Source organism: Malus sylvestris, chromosome 9, assembly GCF_916048215.2.
Source record: "Malus sylvestris chromosome 9, drMalSylv7.2, whole genome shotgun sequence".
NCBI lineage: Eukaryota > Viridiplantae > Streptophyta > Magnoliopsida > Rosales > Rosaceae > Malus > Malus sylvestris.
Window position 1 is genome coordinate 28,426,969 of NC_062268.1, and position 24,853 is coordinate 28,451,821.

Sequence of the window (24,853 nt, forward strand, 5' to 3'; positions counted from 1 at the left end):
ATCAAGAGTGTGTGAAGCTTTTGAGAATTGTGGTTGCCCTTCATTGATGAAGCTCTTGTTGGCACCACAAAATTGGTTTTGCTTCACACTGTCTTGATCAAGAGTGTGCGAAGCTTTTGAGAATTGTGGTTGCCCTCCATTGATAAAGCTCTTGTTGGCACCATAAATTGGTTTTGCTTCACACTGTCTTGATCAAGAGTGTGTGAAGCTTTTGAGAATTGTGGTTGCCCTCCATTGATGAAGCTCTTGTTAGCACCATAAATTGGTTTTGCTTCACACTGTCTTAATCAAGAGTGTGTGAAGCTTTCTACGAGTTGTAGTGTTTGCATTGTTACAGAGGGGAAATGTCTGAAGCAGATGTAAGAGGGCTGAATAGCTTGATCTTCGTATGCCATGCACTGAAGTTGTTGTTGGCTTGCAATAAGACTTTTTTGGTGACTATAACTCTTGTTGGGCATAAGTGTTCCCCTAGTTGAGTTGTCAAGTTTGAGGGCATGAAGGAAAGTACGGATTGTACATTTCATCACCTGGTTGGTGGCATGAAGATGAGTTCCTTCTTCATCTGGTTGGTGGCATGAGTGGCAAGTTGCCAAATGATATTAGAGTACTGGTTGTACATGTCATCACCTGGTTGGTGGCATGAATGAGAGTAAGGGTTGTACATTTCATCACCTGGTTGGTGGCATGAAGATGAGTTCCTTCTTCACCTGGTTGTTGGCATGAGTGGCAAGTTGCCAAATGATATTAGAGTACGGGTTGTACATTTCATCACCTAGTTGGTGGCATGAAGGAGAGTACGGGTTGTACATTTCATCACTAGTTGGTGGCACGAATATGAGTTCCTTCTTCACCTGGTTGGTGGCATGAATGGCAAGTTGCTAAATAATCTTAGAGTACGGGTTGTACATTTCATCACCTGGTTGGTGGCTTGAAGGAGAGTACAGGTTGTACATTTCATCACCTGGTTAGTGGCATGAAGATGAGTTCCTTCTTCACCTGGTTGGTGGCATGAGTGGCAAGTTGCCAAATGATATTAGAGTACGGGTTGTACATTTCATCACCTAGTTGGTGGCATGAAGGAGAGTATGGGTTGTACATTTCATCACCTGGTTGGTGGCATGAAGATGACTTCCTTCTTCACATTTCATCATCTAGTTGGTGAGAATAACGGTAAGGTGTCAATGCACATTGTAGCAAGTGTCGAAGACACAAAGTATGTTGAACCATTTCGAAACACAGTTGGCTTATGTATAGATGTGTTGGAATGTTTGATGTTTATGTATGAATGTGTTGGAATGTATGATGTTTATGTATGAATGTGTTGGAATGTATAATGTTTATGTTGATTGATATAAGTGATGCTTATGAATGTTTTGCTATGCATGAAGGGATCCATGCTTTTGATATGTGAACCATGTTGGTTGTAACACTTAGTATCACATACTTTGTGTCAAAGTACACATGTTGAAGCTCTGAGTTGGAGTATAAGGGTAGGTTAGCGTAGACCAAGTGTTCCAGTGCTAGGAACGCAAAAGACTCAGAAGAAGTTGTCTGAATTCCCTCTTCTTTAAATATTTGTCGAATTGCTTGTGTGACAAAAGATCTTAAGCGGTTGAGAGTCAAAACATTTGTAATGTGTATGCCTTCTTATAATAGCATTTCCTTCAGTACCTAGTCTTCCACTTTGAAAGAGTGAAGTTTGGCCCCATAGTTATAATAGTTGACGGTACGTTCACCCCTGGTTGTCTTGATACGAACTTTTATCCCTTTTGTTGTAATGGGCTTGCTGAGAGTAAAAATATTTCCTCTTACCAAGAAACAAATACGTTTGGTGACTTAGCGAGTAGCTAAATGAGGCAGGAGATGATGCAATGGGTGTCTAAATGGCCAATATCTCCTCACTTAGTAGAACTTGACTTCCATTTCCCATTTGTTGATAGGGGTTAACCATATGCGGGTTCCCTTGGTATGTCCTTGCTTTGGCGGAGGCGTGGTTGTAAGCATGTGCCATCACCTCAGAGTAAGTCTTCCAAGTGTTGGCATTGATCATGTACTTGAAGAAACAATCACGTAGGCCTGCGATGAAGGCCTTGAGGGCGGTCTTGTCATCTGCCTCAATGCTGCGAGAATACTTATGGCTGAAGTGACCGGCATACTCTCATAGTACTCGTCCGGCTTCTGGCGAATAGTGTACAAGTCATCTGCAGAATTCAAGTGATCGGTCTGGAAGATGTGTTAAGAGACAAACGGTTTCCTCAATTCCTCAAATGAGTCTACTGTCTTAGGTGGAAGACGGTAATACCAGTTTAGAGCTCCGCTAGAGATGGTGGAGGGGAAGAGAAGACATCACTCTTTGTCAGTGTGCATCTGATATGCCATGGTGGACTCAAAGAGGTTAAGGTGTTCAATTGGGTCCTCCCTTCCAGTGTAGAGTTGTAAACCAAGCTTTTGTTTTGTCTTCGCTTGAATGGGGTGTCGAGGATCCTTCTTGTGAGAGGGCCAGGCCTGGGTTGGTTCTAGTCAGGTATCTCGGCCTGACGTTCGGCCTTCAACTTGTTTACTTCCTCAAAGAGCTGTAGGACAAGGGGGTCCTGAGTGGAGTCATGTACCACTGGAATTTTCTTTTGTAAATCTCCATCGCCTCTTGGAAGTAGAAAAGTTTGAGTAAGGGCGTGTGGTTTTTTCTTGGACTCGCCGTACTGACTTATAGGGTGAGTCTATCAGAATACCTCAGAGTCCCCCGTACCTTCATATTCCTCTGAGACCTATCGTTTCTTCCCTAGATTGGCAACTAGCCTAGGTCGTGGGAGGGGACCGAGTCTTTCAGAAACCATTGGGTCATTGATCTTCGAGCATATGTGGAGGGGATTCTCTCGACGTTGCTTTAGGAAATCTCGACAGTCATGATAAACGGCTTTCGATACTTCCAACCCTTCTGTAAGGAGGTGTCTTCATCCTTGTCTTCTACTTCAGGTCGAAGCATTTGGGTTGAGAGAAGTCTTATGTTGATCAATGTTTTGATGATTAGCTCGCTCCTCATCAGGGATACCCATGTCAAATGGAGGTGACCCTCCGTGTTAGGGGGCACCCAGATGATGGTTGATGTCCATAGGGGCAACGAGCTCGTGTGTTTGAGTACGCCTTGTTTCGTGAAGCGTCTCAAAGAGCTTCTCATACTGCTCCTGGAGGACCTCATTCTTCATTGCTATCTTGTTGTTCTGAGCTTCTAGCTCATCGACTTTAGCTTGAAGGGCAACCCTATTTCCTTCCTTCTTTCGTTGATTCGCACTAGGTGCAAGAGGGGTGTCATTCTGTGTGTTGTGGCTTTCTTCGCTCCCCATGTTGGAGAGGGATGCCTGGTCAAAAGAGAGTGTATGAATGGTGGAAAGCTTGGCAAAGCTGAAGAGAGTGGGAATAAGTGTCGTTCCCACAGATGGCGCCAAATGTTTATGCACAAAATCAGTGAGGACTTTGGTACAATAGAAAGTGTCAAGTTTGTGACCTTCGCTAGATTGCTCCGGTCACTAGTGTGGATAAATATGTAAATGGATAGGGACAGGGAAGCAAACACAAGATGTACGTGGTTCACCCAGATTGGCTAAATCCACGGAGTAGATGAGTTCTAATTAATTGTGAAGGGTTTACACAAGTACATAGGTTCAAGCTCTCCTTTAGTGAGTACTAGTGAATGATTTAGTACAAATGACATTAGGAAATATTGTGAGAGAATGATCTCTATTATAGAAGAGAGTTTCTAGTTTCATTCTGACATTGACACGTGTTGTGTTGTGATTGACTTCTAATGTTGACACGTGTCGCGCTATGATTGGCTTCTGATGTCGACACGTGTCACGCTGTGATTGGCCTCTTGGTTGGAGGGAAACTCTTCTTGGTCCTTGACGGTATAACGTTGACCGGTGCTCAGTAGTTTTAGGATTGGTCAAGTATGGTACAAACATCATCTATTCCTTTGTTTCTTACCGTTATAAATTATCTCATATGTAACAAATTTACAAATTAACTACTTACACTAATACTATAATGAATCTTTAATAGACGCATCATAATTTTGTTGATAAGATTTGTACTTTTGTTAAACAGAAAAGCAGTGCTACTAATACCATTCGTTAAAGTGCAAAATGATCAGCTAATAATTTTGTGCTTCTTTTAAAGCCCCTCGGTAAGATTTCAAACTTTACTTCCAATTGTATCTTCTCTCTGTTTCTATGCTTTCAAAAAGTTTAAGTTTTTTGTATTCCTCCAGTCCACCAAACACAGTTTTCATTTGGAAAAAGAATTTACCTTTTGAGTAGGAGTTGTAGTCTTGGTTACTATTGTTTTAATTCATGCTACTAATCATGCATCCGGTGGATTTATATGTACAACAACGTTTAAATGTTAATCGATTACTAACATAATGCGATCTTTACAGGAAAAGTAGTGGATTCTCAAGAGGGGCTTCAATGTACAGAAGAATTATAAGGTCTTATTAGCTATTCATAATTTTATTTAATAATTTAGATAAAATATCGATGAGAAATAATATATATACCAAATAAAAATCTCTAAAATCTCTTTGTTTTGTTTCTTCTCTGTGTAGCAGACGTCATCAACATGGAAGATGGCTAGCCAAGATTGGAAAGGTTACTGGAAATAAGGATCTCTATCTTGGGCATTCAGTAAGTGATTTTTCAAACTTTATTTGTGTTTTTTCATATCTAAAAAATTTCCTAATATTTTTAATATAATTAGTGATTTCATGTACTAGCTAGCTACTAGGATGCTTGGTTTTTGTATGATTCCGATTATTTGAGGTATCTGGGTAAAGTTTTGTTCAAAGTAGGAAAATGAGTTTAAACTCAAGCTTCTTTACAAGCTTGAGGAGAGATTTTAGTCTTATAATGATTAATAATTAAGATAAAATTAGGGTAATACATGTACTACACATATTGCCAACTATGCTAGACCAAAAGTATCATCATCACTGCTTAAACATACCAATCAGTTTACATTTTGTGAACGCATATGACAACTGAGGGGTTTAACCTTCAATTGCAATCTCATTTGTAAAGCTTTTGCTATCCCAACTACTACACACGTGTAATTTTGTGTTTACACCATACTAAACAATATTTTTTTCATATGTTTAATCAAACTCTTATCTAATTTACATTTCACATAGACAAACGTGCAAAAATTTGATGACATCCTATAAAATTGCCAAAAAAAAAAGGAAAACCAGACTTCTTTCCCCGCAGAAAAACACTAGGTAAACACAATCTATCCTTATTTTGTTCATAATATAATTCTATTGTGATACAATTTTATTTCATGTATGCATGTTATTTCTTTTCCCCATAATTTTAATATAATTTATGAGGAATGTATAGGAATGACAATGATCGAGTAGATTATGCGAGTCTCACCATATAAACTATAAATTCACATGATTGTTCCCCTTCCCCCTCTCAAAACATAGTTTGGGTGGATTAACTAAGATATGTGTAGTTAATCTTTTTGTTTGTCTACATGTCATGGTTTTGAACTTTTGATTCTTTGTGACTAACAATGTAACATATAATTAATGGGGCAGGCACTGACACATATTTGGGCAGGGCTTGGAAAGGCAGACCCCAAATGGTGTATGCCTACACCAGCATGACCAAGGTGGTTAACCCTATCGATTGGAGCGACGATAACCACCCTGAATGTAACAAGTAAGCAGATTATGTCAATTAAAACATGATTAAGCATTTTCATATCATTAGTTTTGAGAGTTAATAATATAATTTGAAATTGCAACTATGTGGCATGCGAAGAGTACACAAACAAGTCAAGTCTTACATTAGCCTTGGATATATTCAGGGTATGGTTGCTTCCTCCTCCAAATCCAAAAGTGTGTGTGTGTGTGTATATATATATTACATATATACACTACTAATTTTGTTAGTACTAGGGAAATAAATGATTTTTCTCCGTGCATATATATATATATATATATATATATATATATATATATATATATATATATATATATATATATATGGGTTCGATTACAAAATTCTGTCGATTGAAAATGATACTATATTTGGAACAAAATTCTTAAGATTGTTGAGGTGTGTCTTTATAAAGCATATTCTCAGCTTTTAATGCATTTTCAATATGGTATTTAATTTGTTTCAATTAGGCTAATGAAGTTTGATTACTCTTCATTTTCAATCATACCAATTAGGGTCATAAAGTGGTTCAAAGAGCTCCAAGAGCTTGATTCACCCATTTTATACTTTTCATGTAAAACTTCTTTCAAAAAGCCAAAACATCTTTCATTGTAAATAAATTTAACCATAGGTAACAATCTTTTATCTTTTCTTTTGGTTTTTGGTTGCATTGTTTAGGTGGTGAATTGCGCGGAAAATGGGGGATAGGGGTACAATTTATTTAATTTGAGCAAAATAGTAACATTTAAGCTTTGTTGGTTAGTGAGGATTAGAGTCAATAAGGCTTCATCTGTCTAGTTATATCTGAAATCTGAATTCATTGAATGATGAATGAGGTTGTAGCAAGAGAAATTGAGAAAGTCAAGAAAAGACGGTCCATACAGTATGTTGTATGTTTCGGGATATCTCAACATCTTAATTTCTGCTCTCAGGTTGCTGAAAGTTTGTAATTTTACTTGCTATTTGATTATAAAAATGTAAAACAAAATCTTTACATGATTTACAAATTTCTATTTGATTTTAGACGTTTTTCCAGTGTAAGCCATATGTTGCACATGCATGTAAATGGTACAAATTGTTTTGGTTTTGGACAATAAGCTTTTGAGTTTTACAACCCTTGCAAGGGGATTGTGAGTCCAACAAATTTAGTGTTGAGGGATACAGTTTGGTTCTCCTTAATACATAATATAACAAAGGCCTAGAAATTTTCCTTCAAGGAATATGCAAATGTTTTTTGCACATCTTGGCCTGCAGTTTGAATGAATGGGCATTAGTGCGTGTTATCTGCATTGGTGCATTTGATGATGTCATTTCGTTCTTACCACCTTTTGAGGTTTGAACATTTGTGCTTGACAACTTAGCTGCTCGAACAAGAACGGAACACTTTTTCTGTTTTTTGGTAATTGCTAAAACAGGTGGCTAGCCTATAGGACATATATTTTGACGTCTTAACTGCAGGGGCAAAATATGTGTGAACTGCATGTTACTTCTGTTTCTTCTATTTCATACAGAAACAGGGCTTCTACATATTTTTAACTTTGAACATTTGTGCTTGCAAAATTAGCTACTTGAACAAGTACTAAACACTTTCTATGTTTTTTTATTAAGTGCTGGAATAGGAGTCTGCCCTGCAGGGCAAATATTTTGCCATCTAAACTACACAATGTGTTTGAACTGCATGTTGTTTTTGTTTCTTCTATTTCTTATGGAAACAGAATTTTTTGGGCAACCATGTCTTTGTGATCAAGAACGTTCAGTTTCTTCCTACTAATTGTGCAATGTCTTTACATGTTAGCTTAGTTGAATGCATATAAAAGCCAAGCTGCTTAACTTATCAACCGCATTCTTATGTGTCCCTCTGTTCATTTATGATTGTTAAATTTATTCATGTTAAATATGTCTTATTTATGCAGTTATAACTGAAACAGTAGTTCCTGCCGCAACGCACGGGCTTATTTTCTAGTACATTCTAAAACATCCATTACTATAAAACAAAAACGTGCATTAGTCAATCGTACTTATTAAAAGGAAACCACGAGACGCATAGATTTGGATTCACTTAACCAATTAGCAATTACCACTACCAGCTACAAAGCAACAAATATAAAAAGCCCGAAATACCCTTAACACTTCTTCACAAACACAATTGTACCACTGTCTGAGCGAATATCCAGAAATATCCCTCACCTTTCAAAAATATCATAGCTCTACCAAACAAGTGCCCAACTCCCGCCAACACGTAAGTCTGCTGCGAAAAAAACAACCGAAACAAAAAATTATTAAAAAAAAAAACAGAATATCCGAATTTGAAAATAAAAAATAAAATACAGTAAACAAACGGCGCGCCCGCGCACAAAGAGTGAGTCGCGAAAATTCAGTACCTGTGACGTCAGCACGATCCGTACGAAAAAGAGTCCAGAGCACGAGCGAAACCGGCGGGTATCGGCGATCGCTTCCTCCTCCTCTTCGTCACCAGTTTCTTCGCTGGAGGAGCGGTCTCGGAAGCAGAGTTAGGAGCCGAAACGACGCCGTAGAGTCTGGAATCAAGGGCCAACGGCGTTGATTGTTGAAGCTGGGAGTACTGGACGAGGTCGAGGCGGGGGCTCGCAGGAGCAGCAGGAGCGGAGGTTGTGTGTTTCCACGAGCTTAGGGTTTCAACGGAGGTGACGCAGCACTCCTTCCAGTTGAGGTCGGCGAGGTCAGCGACGACGTCCTCCAGGGTGGTGATCACAAACGGCGAGATGTAGTCTTTGAGCGTCGAGCGAGCCGGATCGACAAGCGACAGCGAACTCACGGCGTCGCTAAAACGTTTCTTAAGAGTTGAAAAATAGGAACAAAAGAGGAGGAAATGAGATGGATTAGGACTTGTTTGGTTACCGAGAAAGAGAGAGAGAATAAAAGGGGCCAGGAATTCGAACCAGATTTCAAATAAATATGAAAAATGTTAGAAAAAAAAAAGGGAATGCGATGGATTAGGACTTGTTTGTTACCGAGAAAGTGTGAGAAAAACCGGCCAAAGGATTGAAGCAAATTTCAACAAAAAATGGGAAAAAATTAAAAATTAAACTAGCTAAACAGCCCAGAGAAGAAATCATCATGATTCATGACATTTAAAATATAACCGACCAACATAACAATAGTAGATTAATTTTAAGATTTTCTCAGGAACCAAACAGAAGCTAAGAATATGGAGGAAATTGAAATTTCACCTTGGGAACTTTGTAGATCTTCTTGTATCCGTGCATGCCAATGATCTGCAAAACCAAAATTTCGAAAAGGAGCTCGAATCAAACAGTTTAGAAATAAATTGAAAGAAAAATGTGAATAAATTACTAATTTAAAACTAGATGATCTATGATGAAGAAGAAGAAGAAGAAGAAGAAGAGGGACCTGATTGAGATGAGCGACGGTGAGATGGAGGTGGGAGTTGGACTGAATGAGGAGAAGGTAATCTTCTAGAAACATCTTTTCTCTCTGGAAACTCGTCGTCTTCCTTTTTCTCCCACTCGCACTCGCACTCGCCATCTCCATTTTCGCTCTGCTCCCTCTCTCTGGGATTTTTTTTTCTGCTCTTTTATTACTGCGTACTGGCTACTCTTCTGTTTATATATGCGGTTGGTTTATCAACTAACTTGTTTTTTTTTTCTCTTTTCTTTTTCTTTTTTATTTATATTTACACTCTTTCTATTTGATTTTCTTATTATAATTTAGGATTAAGTGCCCTAAACCCCCTAGCCTTTTAGTGTTATTCTAAGTTGATCTTAACATTTTTAAAAATTCGAAACAAGTATCCAATCTTTTGAAAATGTCTTATTCATTAAGTCCCACTTATTTTTTTCGTTAAAATACAAGTGGCAACAATGGGTCCCACTTATTTGCTTACTTGGATACTAAAATAACCCCAAAAAGGCAAAAAGATGAAAAGATAAAAATTCACGAATAAAATGGAAAACAAAAATGAAGATTGGGAAGTCTCGTAACAAAAAAAAAGAGGGTTAAGAATTCAAATAGGCTTTTAAGAAACTTGTTTTCTGTTCATGTGATTTCCTTATTCGTCAATTTTGGGCTAGTAAAGCCTCTAGTTATTCTTTGTGGGCAATGAAGATGGTGGTGCCGGCATCATGACAGCCCATAACATTTCAGCAACCTCAAGACCTTCTTCTCGATATGAGCGGCGTGAGTTGTAGGGTAGAGTTTGTGGTTGTGCATTGAGTTTCGAGGTGATGGCCTGAAGGAGGTGGCGGCAACCGTTACTTGGCGGAGACCATGTTTCCATGACCTTTTATTAGTGTTGGAGACAAAGTAAGCCCTAGTTAATTTAAGAGAAATTCAATTAGGGCTTAACGGATATGATATTTTTAATAGGTTGGGTATTTGTTTGGAATGTTTAAAAAAGATAAGACCAATTTGGAATGACAGGAAAAGATTAGAGGGATTTAGGTACTTAATCCTATAATTTAACTAGACACTAATGCAACAAATTACATATCACAATTGGATTGATTAATAAGAAAACAAGAGGAGTTAAACAAAACGAAACAATAAAAGAGGGAGAAAGAACTCGACAACGGATGAATGAAGGTGAATAAATAGAGGTGTACTCTATATGAGTAACGAGCCTAAGGTTCGAAATCCACAACAATCATACACTTCTCAAGTCAATGCACCTTCCATACAAGTCCATATTTAATTTTTAAAGTACATCCACATAAAGGTCTTGGTCCAACTTAATAAGTTGTTTTCCTTAGATATGTGGTCACGGCAAGAATCAAGTATTCTTGTCTACATACACGAATCCATTAAGCTTTGCAAAAACGACAAAGTCTAGGTCTAGCTTACATGCGTATGCAATCTTTAAGGCAATGCAAGATGGTCACTCAACACAAGTAAGCACAAGTATATCTATATGCAATGTGGAGTAATGTTCCCTTTCGTAGAGCGATAATAATCTGGTAAGTTGAAGTATGAAGCACATACATTGGTTTCCACCATATCCTAATTTGTTCCATTCATGCTTGGTTTTGAACGTAAAAAGTCGGTACATAGATGGATTATCGGCAACAAAATAATTAAGTTATTAAGCAAGCACGCATACCATATGGGCCATATGATATGGCAGAGAAGGAAGGAGGCATTGTGAAGTGACGGCATGGATAAGGCATGGAATTGGCACGTTCTATCCTTGACAAACAGACTCCCTGGAGGAGTTCTTCCGCTCGCTCGCGGGTGTGATCGAAATCGGGTTTCTCGGATACATGCGGATCGAACAGTTAACTACAACGCACACCTTGGGTCTCCCAGCCACGAGAGTGTACGAAAGAGGAAGAGAAAGTGGAAGGAGAAAAAGAAAGAGGAAGAGATGGGCCGGGGATGGAGGCAAGGGCTGTCGGGATAACTGAAAGGGATCGGTTGTGGGTAGGCCTGAAAAACTAGTTGTCTTTATCATTTTCGTATCGTTTTTGTGTCATATTCGTTATCTTAACCGGTCATGTTGTGTAATGTCAAACTCATTATCTTAACGGATTCTTAACAAATGACCAGATAACAACCCAATTTGTTAACGAGTCGTGTTATTTTGTATCGGATTAACCATCCGATAACGACCCTAATAAGGTAAAATGTTTATGCAACAATGATCTTACACAATGCCACCCACCACCCAACATGCTCTCTCTCTACCAGAGGAGAGAGAGAGAGGGGGAGACATTATAATCAAAACTATCCACTTTTGCTCAAAATCAGGAAGTGACACAGGCTGGCATTTTGGGGAAATAAAAAATAATAATAAAAAAACTTTAAAAGGACAACCAAACACATGGAATCCAAAGGCAGGGAAAAATAAATCTAGAGAGAAAATTAATATAAAAAAGAAAAAGAAAAAAAGAAGAAGAAGAATATTACGTATATAATCCCCAAATGTAGAGTAACAGGAAGTAACGGCAGAGCTATTTCTCTCTGCAGGTTCTGAAACAATTGAGTAACTGATTATGTATGTCGCAGGTAAAAATGGTATTCCTTGTAGTAGGAACAGGAAATATGAATAAACATGGTAAATACTAGGAGAGTTACCATACACATGTACGCGAGCCAACGGACCAGACCTGAGATGTTTCGCCATTCCTGCTAGAGATTGCAGCTTCTCACCGATTCTTCCAGGAATTGATGGCTTGGACGGACCATCTCCCTCACCTTTTCTCCATTTTTGTAAATTTTAAACGCTGGAACGGTTCTTATGCTCTCCGCTTTTGCTACGGATAAGCTCTCCTCTACGTCCACCTTCAATCAAACAACAAAGTATTTAATTGTAGATCCTCCCGTATAAGGTAATTCTCCTACTGCATTATGAAATACACGATCAATGCAAAAATGGTAAAATAAATCTCATCCGAAACGGTAGGAACACGGTGAAATGATCTCTTGAGCATGAGGTGAAAATAGACCACTCAATCATTTCACTACCTTAAAAAAGTGAACATATGGATATCGAACACAAAGCATATTTATGAATGGCGATATTTCTGCGCATTGTTCGTTGGATTCAACTTTGAAATGGACGACGGAAACACCTGAAATTTCAAATCTTCAGTTATACAATAGACTTGGATTTTAATTAACTACTAAGAATTAAAAATGGATGAAGCTTACCGGGTGATGATATCGCAGCTTTAAATTTATCCAAACTAGAGACTTCTTCCACTTCACCATCAAACTTCACATTATGAAATTCCTCTCCACGAGACTTGTTTAATGCAACTCGTGCCCGGTGTAGAGACTCAGCAACCTCATTGTCTCCAGGAAGGTCCCTCCTTAAGGCCTCATAATCTCTCACTGCCTCTGCCCATCGTTCAAGCTATAAATTTTGGGAGAAAAGACACCAACAGTCACATATAAATCAACAAATAACAAATTCAAAGAATGAGCTCCCACCCACATGCACATAAGAAGGACAACGTACCTTTGCATTTGAGGCAGCTCTTCGAAGAAGAGCTTTGATGTAATTAGGTTGAATCTTTAGGGCTTGGTTGCAGTCTTCAACAGACTGTTCCCATTGTCCGAGCTTGGACCGACAAACTGCTCTATTGCAATAGAGAACAGAGTTGGAACTATCATATTTGAGGCCCTCCCCATAAGCAGAGCAGGCTTCATCAAATCTTCCAGAGCTAAAAAGATCATTACCCTGAGAACGAGCATTTGCAACCTTCTTCACTTTATTCGAAACCCTCATTACTTCAACATTACTGTAGTCAATCAGTCCTGCCTTCCCTACAGCTGCTACTGCATTCTCAAACCTGCAAAAAACCTATTATCCTTCTAGCTCACTCTAAAAACAATGGCTGGTGTGTTACGTAAGTTTGAAACTTCAGTTCTTACCTTCCTAATGCCATCTCAACCTGGGCTCTGACATACAGAACATAAGCTTCAACAAGCATGCCAAAGAGTTTGGTTTGCAAGTAAGGAGGGTAATTTTCAAACTTGGGTATATCTGCTAGGCTAGATTCTGCATCTTCGAGCTGATGTAGCTTCAGTAGAGCTTCAACTTTACAAGCAACAAGCTGTGTTTTAATTCTAATTAGTTTTAAACGATTTGAAAATTTTTGTTCCACATCAATCAGAAAATTAAGAGAACTTGATCTGTGTTATACCTGAGGAGAGGACTCTGCTCCAGTTGCTATGGCTGCCTCAGATTCCCTTAGCACACTTTTCCAATCGCCAAGCTTACGGGCATCTTCACATTGTTTCAGATGCTTCTCCAATGACTTCAACTTCTGCAACTCAGACTGATCCGGCCGTTGCCCAGGAATACAGAGGTGATGGTAGGCATTTTCAACTAGCCCAAAACTGTAAAATTTCCAAGTTATGGATTAACTGAGATGATGCTGAATGAATTCGAAATGTTCACTTCAGAGTATGATGCAAGATAGATAGTGGACCAACATAACTGAAAACTTCGGAAAACTTATAAGAATCCCAGATGCAAATGGAGGGCCACTAAAACTATAAACTCTATGCAAATAAATTAGCCATAAATATTTCAGTTACAAGCTCTAAAAAGACTCAAAGTCGACATATAGCAACAAAAATACTAGAAATCTGTACTCAAACGCGCAGAAAGATAAAAAGAACACAACATAGAACAATGTTGCAAAAACCATTCAGGTTGCCAGCAACACAGAACACAATGTTGATATCAGAAGTACTTATCTACCAATTCAAATAATAGAAAATGGAAGCGAAAGCTCGAGGTAACACAAACCAATGACACATCAGAGATACCAACAAACCAATAAGAAACACACTTTAGCACAATTCATGTGAAATCTAAACAAACAGACCAATCACATTCCAGCAATGTAAAAAAAACATGTTTACTATAAAAGTTGCACAATCGTACAAACAAATAAGACATCGTAAATAAAATTGCGAAAAACCTACTTTCGATTGATTAAAGTCTCAGTTTTCAACACTACTCACCGAAGATAAAGAGAACCCAAGCGCTGATGCGCCCTCCCATAACCAGGGTCCAACCTGACAGCCTCCTCACACTCCCTCACTGCCTCCGGAAGTCTCCCCAGCGCTGTTAACGCTGCGGCACGGTTACTCCGGTAGGCAGCATTGTCCGGAGACAAGGATATGGCACGATCATACAATGCCAATGCCTCAAGAAACTGGCCTCTTCTATAAAGCTCATTAGCAGATTTCTTTACCTCCTCTGGATCAGAGTTCCCAGTTGCCCTCTTTGCCATCGCAGACTCGCCGCCATTCGCACCCCCACCGCCTCCTCTGACTATGCTGCCGTGGCCATAGTTGCCACCGCCAGACCCCAAAACATCGGTCTTGTTGATTCCTCTACAGACCAATCCAGACTTGGCGATTTTCCCAGATGGGCAAATGTTGCCACTCGGAAAAACAGTGGTGGTCGACGCCATTGAAGCAGAAGAAGATGAAGTTGCTGTATTAGTATTACTACTCGCATTAGTACTGAAGCTGGTATTGAAGCTTGCACCAGAGTAGATCAATGGGGGTCCAGCAGACACCGATCTCCGGTGAACCGGCTTCCAATTCCTCGGCGTCGTACCGGATCGGACCGCCTCGGAGGCTCTCGGGCTTGTTTCGGACGAAACCGAGAGCTCGCCGGAGTGGTTGTTGGGTTTGGAATCCGATCTTCTGCCCAGCTGGGTATTGCTGGTTTTGCTCGAAACTGAACCAGAAGAAGTACCTGAACTGCAGCTTGAACTGGTTACTGCTGCCCCACCGCTGTGGCCGAGTCCATTGCAGCCATTGGCTGAACTCCGAGTCATCAATGGCGAGACGGGCGAACCCAGATCGAGCTGTTTGACATCTGGCTTGTTGCTGTGGTCGTTGGTGATGGTGGTGGTGTCGTTGTAACTCAGTGAGTCACGGAATCGGTTCGTGAGGGAATCAAAGCCCATTTCTTGCAGAGATTTGGCACTGGTGTGGGGCATTTTTGCTCAGTGCCTAAAGCTTCCCCAGAACAAAACAGAGTTTGTGAATTCTGTGAGCTTTCTTTCTTTTGTTGTTTTGAATTTCAATGCTCTTTGTTGAAAGAAGCAAAAGGAAGGGAGTGATAAGAAAATGTGGAGAGGTTGGCTTGCGGCGGCTGTAGGGAGGAGGAGATGAAGGAGGAGGAGGTGGAGGAAATGGAAGAAATAAAAGAAAGAAGAGAGAAAAGAAGGGGATGGGGATGGGGATGGGGATGGGGATCCCGTGATGTTAAAAGGCGCAAGCAAAGAATGACTAAATGAGAGACATTTCCCCCCTTTCCTTTAATCAATTGAAACAAAAGGTAAATAGAAATTAATTTTTTATTTTTGGTTTTATCTTCTATTTTTTTGTGAATTAGATTTCTTGCCAAACAAAGCATGAAAAATGATTCCTTTTTAATTTTATTAACTAAAATTGGATTAGACCATTTATTATCCTTGTCTCAATTGTATCCATAGCTACCTGCCTCTTTCTCTATATTTATAATTTACATACAAAAAAGCTCAAACGGTAACTAGATAGTAACATAACACGGCGCTAACCACTTTTATCATCTGAAACGTTAATTTTTTGGATCTACCTTCTTAGATAACTTTTACAAAATTTCATCCAAATCAGAAAAAAAATTTATTGTAGAATCGACTCAAACACGTGATTAGTGACATAATAAATAATTCATTTTCTGGGAAAAATCTCAAGTATATAGGTATATACGGAAAACCAAAAGCCCACTCACTGATATGTCGAAGGGTCGTAGCCCCCGAGTCTCGATTGATGGCGCTCGTCCTCAGGATAGGTCTCATCTATATGCGAAATAACTGAATAAACGTTATTTAAAGCATATACACAAAACTAGGAAATAACTTCTCATACAATGCTCAAATGAGGTATTTTAGAAAAGTTTTTCATGACCCCACGCGCCCTCACGCACCGGCCAAGGCACTGCCAGACACGCGGCCCACGCGCAGACACGTGCTTGGCACACCAAACCGATTCCCTAACGACGTTAGGAAATATTCCGTTAAAAATCAGAATATGCCGTTATGTTTACCTGACGACGTTAGAATATTCCGTCAACTTTGACGGAATATTCTCCTCTTTCTTTCTTGGTTCGCCAGAGTCCGGCACCAGTCACCGCTGCGATCACCAGAACTGGAAAAATAATCAAACCTTCATATCTCCTTCGATTCTTAACCAAAATTCAAAGAACATATTCATACCACTTTGGGGACCTAAAACCAACAGAAAGTCGCCTGAAAAACTTCAATATTTCGACCAAACCTGGGCTTCCCGACGTCCAAATCACTTCAAAATTACTCCTTGAGCTTCGTGATGATGTTTTAAGGCTCACTATAGCCTTAAAACTCCTTGAAAACTTCACGATTACGAGTGCATGAACAGTACTCAAAATATGAGATTCTGGGTTCTTGGCTTTTACGAGTTCTCACGTCGAACTAAAGGTATGGATGTGTTTCTGAGCTCACAAGGAACACAAAAACAACCTCCTCGATGTCAATCCGTGGTTTGAAAGCTGAGTTCAAAGGGTGACCGTAAAACTTATACCGACAATGGATGGAAGCCGAGAGAAGGAGAGAGAGAGAGTCAACGGGATGGGTATGGGTGTGTGAGTGTGTGTGGTCCAATTTGCAACCAACCAAAAATAAAACCTAAATCCTAAATAGTTCCAAAAGTCTAGGAAAATTAGGAATTGAACCACAACCAAAAACATATCACACAAACACATCTCAACGTCCAAGGGTATTTTAGACAATTCACACCATCAAAAAATTTATTTCAGGACGGGTTGTGATAGTGTATGAGGTGAATTGAATGTGAAGAATTGAAATAAAATAAGGTAAGATAGTATGAAATGGTGAAAATGATGAGAGAAATGGTGTAAGTACTTATAGGAAAAAAAATTGGGAACTTACACGAAAAGCTCCCGGTACTGTTCACTTTAACGAAAAACCACATTTTTACACTAAAGAGTCAATCTTAGTACTATTCACTTTACCCTTTCTTTTGTCCTTATCGTTAAAACTCAAAGTTTTCAAGCTTTTTTCATTAGTTTTCTTAAAAAAATTAGAATTTTTAAATCTCTTATTTGAATATTGTCTTAAATATATATATATATATATATATATATTAGTTGGGCTCAACTGAATGGGTGGGGGTTGGCTAGCCCACTAGCCAAATGGCTGAATTTTGGCCCGGTGGGTCTCAAGGTTATTTTGGTAAAATAAGTATCTAAATTCATTAAAAATTACTTATTTCATCCCTCCTATTATGTTCAAAATTATTTTATCCAATTTTTCGTCAACTTAAGTCACTTGACACACTTTAAAGTGTAATACCGTATTTTCTCGCCCATAAGCCCTTAACATGTCATATAGTCGTGAATCTAACGTCTAATTTACTGTCCGAAGTTAATTTCATACACTATTTCTTTATGAAAAATTACCATTCTACCTTCCAATGTGTATCACATGAAAATAACGTGACCTAAATTGACATAAAATTGAATATAGTAGCTTCAAATCTAATATCAGGGATGTGATTGGCAAAATTTTATAATTCAAGTACTAATTTTTCTGAAAAAATATTTTAGGGGACCTAATTTTCACTCAGATAATAATTCAGAAACTAAACAGTTCACCTAGTAAATAGATAGCTTAAAGAGATATGTAATTAATTTTTATTTTGTCCTTTACAAAGTCCAAGATAGAGAGACCTTTAAGTTCTTCGCGTTAGCGACACAGCGCTTGGCATGCAAACTATGAAGGACCTCTCACCTCTCCGCCGACACCAAGGCGCCGTCCAAAAGTCCGAAACCTCACTCTGTCGAGGCGCCGACCCCACTCCTCCGAGGCTCCTAACTGCAAAGGACCTCACCGCCGAGGCACCGACCATTAACCACACTCAATCTCCATTCTCCAGGTGGGTTGCTCAACTTGCTCTAAATTTTTATTATATGGTGTGGGTAGAACGAGTTTTTATGAAATTTGATTGTTTGGGTTGATAATCGTGTGTGTTTGCAGATGAACTTTATATGTAGTTTTGATTGATAAAATTTGAGTTTTCTTGTTTTTTCCGTATATATAATTGTGTCACTTACTCAGTTTGTAATTAGATTTTTTTTTTTTTAGATTCCTGTTTAAATATTTAAAGGTGCCGCATAGTAAAAAATTCATGGGTAACAACTCATTTACTTTACCGTTTTGGAACCCCGTACAACTCGAGGGTATATGATAGATATTTGAGAAATATTATATTTTTTTTCTTTGAGCACATTGGTATTTTTATATTAAGGGAAGAGAGGGTTTGGCAAAACCACACAATAAAAGTCTAATTTGGTATCGAATACGCCATCAACGAGATTCAAACCTAAGACTTTTCATTTTCAAGTGAAGAAAAATTCTTCTTACCATGGTACTAAATGACAAATACTATTAAAACTCATCTTTAGAAGGAGGACTTATTGTCACGAAATAGAAAGTTTGCTCACTTGGAATAAAAATTAGAGGATCTAAACTGGTAACCAAAATGTCTCGGATTAAACTCAATAGTTCATTCCGTTTTGGGCTTGTACCTGATTATCTCTTCTTTAATAGATGCGGCTACTTGTAATTTAAAGGTAATTGGACTGAATTTGTTGAACTGTCAACAAATTATGGAGGAGTCATGGTTTAGTCATGATTGTGTTCTTTAAACTAAATACTTAATTGTCAAAGATAACTCGTTATAATCTATTTCATGGGGTATATTGCAATCCTTTCTCCATATTAGACTACCTCCAATTGAGATTTAAATCCAAAGTATGCTCTAACTAAGATGTCTATCCTACGTGGATTAGTGAAAGGATTGTTTGCTACGAATTCTTGTTGATGAGAATATACGATGTCTTTTTTTTTTTTTTTTAAATCTTTGTTGCTTGGGTCTCAGATTTGCACCAATCATAAATAATGATGGTTGGTTTTAACTGATTTCTATTTAAAAGTGGTCCGGTAAATATTATTTGAATAAGATAGACATGTACCGGAGCAAGAAAAAATTTGACATTGTCACATGACTAATTGGAAAACAATGAGTAGATTTCAAGTACTTCGTTGAGCAGATTGATAATCTCAAAATTACAAATATCAATAGAATCGTTAAATCTCGTGTTATGTGCAGATCATGTAAGAACAAAAATCTCAAATCATATAGATAGCTTAGATCGTTGAAAAGAGTTACTGAATGTGCACCATAAGGAGTATATGTAAATGATTAGGATTTGAGGACACACGCTTTTAACACTCATTTTTGTGGCCCCACTCGTAATGTACTTTCTATGATTTAGCTGTCTATCTTTTATGTCTTGCCTCAAATATTACATCTACCAAAAACCACTCAATTCTGAAACCATATAAACTTTGGATTCATTTTAGTGTTTCTTTGTAAAATCGTGTCCATCTATTTTATTCACCACAAATAGATGTCTTAAGAGTTTTGAATTTGTCTAATTTTTTGCAAGGATGATCTATAAACAATGTACTAAAATATAGACGGTTTAGATCATTAAAATAAAACTATATATTTATATCTTTAGGAGGTGAGCTTCACTAGTAAAAAGATAAAATTCTAAATTTACACCTCTCACATAAAGTAGAACTCAATATTTACATTTCTTAAATGTGTAAAGTGAAATATAAAATGTAAATTGTACGTTTTAAATTTGCCCGTCTTTTTTTTTAGTACAAATATATAAAGTGAGAATGATAAAAAGGTGAAACATTCAAAATACCAAAATTGTCCTTCAAAATTACAATTGAACCACAAGAATTTAAAGTAATTCACCACATTTTAATTTTGAATGAATTTTAAATTTCAAACTTTAATTAAAAAAAAAAAAAAAACTCCCACATTAGTAGATGGTTTCATGGTTTTGCTTCATTTTTTTTTTTAATAATTTTTGAATAAAAAAAAAATTAAAAGACATAATCTAATATAAAAAAGGCAATTGCGTATGCATGTGACAAGATGCTAGTGTTATACTAAAAGGAGAGAGGAATTCAGTTAAACCAAATAATGAATAACTTAATTTGATATTGAATTCGTCATCTACCAAATTCAAACCTATAACCTCTCATTTACAAGTGAATATTTTGGACGGAGATGTTGGAGAACTTTCATTGTTGTGTTGCTCATCATGAGCTTACGTGTATTATGTATTACCCTAATTAGTATTTTAACACACCCATATATCATATATGGCCAATGTGTGCCGTACTTGTGAGACAGTTGGATGACATAAACCCTTCAATAAGTGAAATTACCCAAGTACCCATGCCTTAACACTGCATCACAGCCCATTATGTACCGTCAATAATTCTCATATGAAATATTGTATGCGTCGTGCGGTGCACAATGCATGTCTTGGTCTGACTCGAAACAAAACAAGACAAGAAAAACTAGGTCCCACATAAATAAGGATAAACCCTAAATCTGAACACTACATAGAAGGCTCAATAAATCACCTCCCTCCTCCATTTATGGTAATATTTATCTCTTAATAAATATGCTTACAGCGTTGCTAGAGATATGGGTGAGTTGGAAAACCGGAAAATTGAAAAAAAAAAAAAATACACAAACAAACCATTCGTAACAAACCAAAACTAGTCATCTAGTAATATGGTCTAGTGATATTTCTTTTTATTTGTTAGTGAGAGGTTTTAGGTTTGATTCTAACCAAAGACGAATTTGAACCACATTATTGCTAGCACATTGTGAGGTTAAACCCACCCCTCCCCTTTTGTGTAGATACTATTGTTTGTTAAAAGAAGAAACAAAACTGATAAAATAAAAAACCTGAAGCTAAAGAAATTGAACTGAACAAAAAACTATTGGTTCAATTTCGGTTTTAGTGGTTTCGAAAACTGAATTGAACATAACCGATATAACTTAAACCCAAGACAGAGTCGTTTTACAGTTAGGTTAACCCTAGACTTGGTAATTTCTGACAAGACCCATTAATCCGATACGACACGATATGAAATTAACAAGTTATTGGGTCGACACAATAATGAATCGAGTTATTATCGGATAACGCGATAAGCACATGGTAAGATAACGGGTTGGTCTGGGTATACATGTGGATAACCCGATACACGATAAGAAAAATATTAATTTAATAATTTTTTGCCCCTAAAAATACATAATAATTATATATCTGATATTATATATTTATTAAATTAAATTTAGAAAATTTGGAAAAAATGAGGTAATATATTTTTATATGGTAGAGTACTATTGTTTTATTTCTGTTCATAATTATTTTGGTAAACTTCTCATAATAATGTTTGATTTTTCTATACTTAATTTATGCAGAAGAGAGTTCTGATGTGGAAAACATTACTGAAAACATCATCAACATAACTCTTGAAGGCAATAGATCAAGCCGAAGTTCCAATACAATTTCCTCATGATGATCGATGAGAATTGATGGATTTTGTAAAAGAAATAACATGCAAGCTTTGAGTTTCATTGACAAGGATTTAACTTCTGAAAAAGGCTTCACAACTTTGAAAAGAAAAACTCATTCATTTTGCATATCCTTGCACATTTGATATTTTGTAGTAGATTAGTAGTGTATTGGCGCTTTTTTATTAAGCTCTTATTTTGGAGTGTAGATGAAGTACTTGATGACAAATGTGTTTTTATATTTTGAAATAATATTTATGTGGTAATGTGGTATGTGCAAATTTAAGAATTTTTTTTTTCTTAATGGGTCGAGTCATTTTACATATTGGTTAAAGTAACCTGACTTGTTAAGGACTCGTTAAGATAATGAGTGTGATACCACACGACTCATTATGATAACAAGTATTACACGAACGCGACACAAAACACGACAAACACGATCCGTTTGTCAGACCTAGTTAACCCTAAGCGTGTTCTTCCTCTCCTCGTCCACATCACTTGAGTCCTCACTCGAGTCGTGTTCGTTTGCCTTTGCCGCTCCTCGTCCTCAAACTTCAATCCCCGTCGTTTTCCTCATCGCCGCTCCTCCATATTTACATTGACATTGCTGTGTTTGGACAACACAAATGTTCTTAATGGAAGAAAACAAAACCGTTACAGACACATTTGTGCATATATCATAAATGTTGTTCCACTCCAATGCTAAATGGGATTCCTGCAATTGCAGATGGGGTTACACTTTCAATGACATGATGCAATTAAATTTAAAGTAATAGTAGAGTAACTAAAACACCCAAGTAGGATTGGAATAACCCACTAAATTCAAAGAATGTCGAATAAAAATATATTTGTTAATTTGCATATATTGTCCAAGTTAATTTACTAGAAGATGAAGAAGTGAAAGAAAACTTGTACCTCTGTATCTTATCATTTTTTTATGGGGATCAAAAGGGATACGTTTCTTAACAACTTCTCCATTTTTTACTTTCATTTGGATAAAATATGCTAGTTAACATCCATATTTTTATTTAAATTCATAGTGGCCACATACATCTCTTACTTGTTTTTGTCCAACTTCATAGATTTGAGGCCATTCTAACATTCTTTTCTTTTCCTGTGAGTTTACGAAACGTAATAGAGAAACAAACAACTACATAATTCGATTTCTTCGACAGCAACAAAACTACGGTCCTTGAGGTGCATATAATTCTCAAAGGGGTGTGATATCTACACACTAATTTTTACTTCTCACACACTCTTTATTAATTTCTATCATTCGATTTTCTTCATTTCATTCGATCCGACGGCTGAAAATTAAGAGCGTGTGTGAGAAGTGAAAATGAGTGTGTAAATAGCACATCTCTTCTCAAATTGTTGAAAAATCTTGGACAACTATTTTCTGAAATAATTAATCAAGTAAAGTACATCCCACATGGTTGAAGATTCACACGTACATTTCAGAATTCATTTTAATCAAGTATATTATGCACACAAGGACAAACGTACAGCATAAGGCCCAAATTCAAATTAAATCAAAGGTCAATTTACTATTAATAATCTTACAGGTCTATTCCATATCAAATATTTTCTAAGGCGCATACGATGCTACTCATCATTTGTTGGGGAACTGAAATAGCAAAAACGCCATTCTGTACCGCCTGAATTAGTATATAAATAACGGAGCAATCTACCGTTTCAGTATTTCTGCTCATATACCCTTAACATTATCATAAGCCAGCTTGCTTCTAGTACACTAGCAAGCTACCCATGGAGTTCCTTAACATGAAGCTGTGGAAATATATGTGCCTTAGCTTGATCCTCACCTTGGGGGCTTGGTCTTCTGAAGCCACTTCTCGTACTCTGCAAGATGCATCTATGTATGGGAGATACGAGCAATGGTTGATTCGTTATGGTTGCGTATATAATGACATTAATGAGAAGGAAACTCCTTTCAAGATATTCAAGGAGAGTGTGGCGTTTATAGAATCTTCTAATAAGGATACAAACAAACCTTACAAAGTATCAATCAGTTTGCAGACCTTACAAATGAAGAGTTCAAAGCCTCAAGAAATGGATTCAACGGACATGAGTGCTCCACGAAGACAACTTCTTTCAAGTATGAAAATGTGACTGCATCATTACCAGCAACAATGGACTGGAGAGAGAAAGGAGCAGTAACCCCCATCAAGGACCAAGGCCAATGCGGTAGTTATATAAACGTCTAGCTTATTTATTTATTCATATTAACTGGTTTGATTTGATACTTTATTCTAACTACTTTAATTCCAATCAAATACAGGTAGCTGTTGGGCCTTTTCAGCAGTGACCGCCACTGAAGGAATAACACAGCTTACAACTGGGAAATTGATCTCTTTGTCTGAGCAAGAGCTTGTTGATTGTGATACCGCTGGTGAAGACCAGGGATGTGAGGGTGGCTTGATGGACGACGCCTTCCAGTTCATCCAAAAAAATCACGGGATTAGCACAGAAGCTAATTACCCCTACAACGGCGTTGAAGGAACATGTAACACCAAGAAGGAAGCAAGCCATGCAGCCAAGATAACTTGCTTTGAAGATGTCCCTGCAAACAGTGAAAAGGCCCTTCTTGCTGCAGTTGCTCATCAACCTGTTTCCGTTGCTATTGATGCTAGTGGTTCCGACTTCCAGTTCTATTCAAGTGGTGTCTTTACCGGAACTTGTGGAACGAGCCTTGACCATGGTGTTACCGCTGTTGGTTATGGCCTGAGTGAGGATGGGACTAAGTATTGGTTAGTGAAGAACTCATGGGGTGCAGAATGGGATGAAGAGGGGTACATTAGGATGCAAAGAGATGTTGCAGCAGCCGAAGGACTTTGTGGAATTGCTGTCTGCATCTAACCCCACAGTCTGCCGCATGCAGACCTACGCCACACTTTCCTACATGGCAATCACTTTTAAATTTGGGTTTTATTTGAATGTTTATAATTAGGTGAGTTTTTATAGAGGAAATAAGAGTTACAAGGGTCTATATCTAAAGAACCCTTAATTTTACCATCAACAGTGAAACCAATGCCTACTATTTATATGCCTGGTAGGCTGGATCATACGTATCAACTTGTATGTGTAAAATACTTATAAGATTGGCCGTAAGGAAAACTAGCCATCTTGTGAAAACCTTCTTCAGTTTCGTCTGT

At 37.6% G+C, this 24,853-nt stretch overlaps 2 protein-coding genes and 1 pseudogene across 3 annotated transcripts; 1 reads left to right on the plus strand and 2 right to left on the minus strand.

The window, feature by feature from the left end:
- Positions 1 to 7,765: 7,765 nt before the first annotated feature.
- On the minus strand, positions 7,766 to 9,849 carry LOC126582102 (uncharacterized). 2 transcript variants are annotated; one of them, XM_050246106.1, is made up of 4 exons: positions 9,108 to 9,849; positions 8,927 to 8,971; positions 8,099 to 8,529; positions 7,766 to 7,962 (listed from the first exon to the last, which is right to left on the minus strand). In XM_050246106.1, the coding sequence occupies exons 1-3, from the start codon at positions 9,246 to 9,248 to the stop codon at positions 8,107 to 8,109; spliced, it is 609 nt and encodes a 202-aa protein (XP_050102063.1). In that variant the 5' UTR covers positions 9,249 to 9,849; the 3' UTR covers positions 7,766 to 7,962; positions 8,099 to 8,106. The 2 variants fall into 2 exon arrangements, with proteins under 2 accessions (XP_050102063.1, XP_050102062.1); XM_050246105.1 differs by having other exon boundaries at positions 7,766 to 7,965.
- Positions 9,850 to 11,601: 1,752 nt separating this feature from the next.
- Positions 11,602 to 15,468, minus strand: LOC126582099 (inactive TPR repeat-containing thioredoxin TTL3-like). The gene is made up of 7 exons (XM_050246102.1): positions 14,190 to 15,468; positions 13,361 to 13,556; positions 13,089 to 13,270; positions 12,673 to 13,006; positions 12,363 to 12,567; positions 12,177 to 12,283; positions 11,602 to 11,993 (listed from the first exon to the last, which is right to left on the minus strand). The coding sequence occupies exons 1-7, from the start codon at positions 15,179 to 15,181 to the stop codon at positions 11,841 to 11,843; spliced, it is 2,169 nt and encodes a 722-aa protein (XP_050102059.1). The 5' UTR covers positions 15,182 to 15,468; the 3' UTR covers positions 11,602 to 11,840.
- A 6,895-nt stretch (positions 15,469 to 22,363) lies between these two features.
- LOC126633933 (ervatamin-B-like) lies at positions 22,364 to 24,557 on the plus strand (annotated as a pseudogene).
- The last annotated feature ends 296 nt before the right edge of the window (positions 24,558 to 24,853 follow it).

Bases quoted from the DNA above. Each gene is read 5' to 3' on its own strand.
- LOC126582099 (XM_050246102.1), bottom strand. From the start codon at position 15,181: ATGCCCCACACCAGTGCCAAATCTCTGCAAGAAATGGGCTTTGATTCC. The intron at 13,007-13,088 runs GTAAGAACTGAA...GGTTTTTTGCAG, and splicing joins GTTGAGATGGCATTAGGAAG to GTTTGAGAATGCAGTAGCAG. The intron at 11,994-12,176 runs GTAGTGAAATGA...GTTTGATTGAAG, and splicing joins CATATGTTCACTTTTTTAAG to GTGGACGTAGAGGAGAGCTT.
- LOC126582102 (XM_050246106.1), bottom strand. From the start codon at position 9,248: ATGGAGATGGCGAGTGCGAGTGCGAGTGGGAGAAAAAGGAAGACGACG. The intron at 8,972-9,107 runs GTCCCTCTTCTT...TTGGTTTTGCAG, and splicing joins CCGTCGCTCATCTCAATCAG to ATCATTGGCATGCACGGATA. The intron at 8,530-8,926 runs GTGAAATTTCAA...TCAACTCTTAAG, and splicing joins AGATCTACAAAGTTCCCAAG to AAACGTTTTAGCGACGCCGT.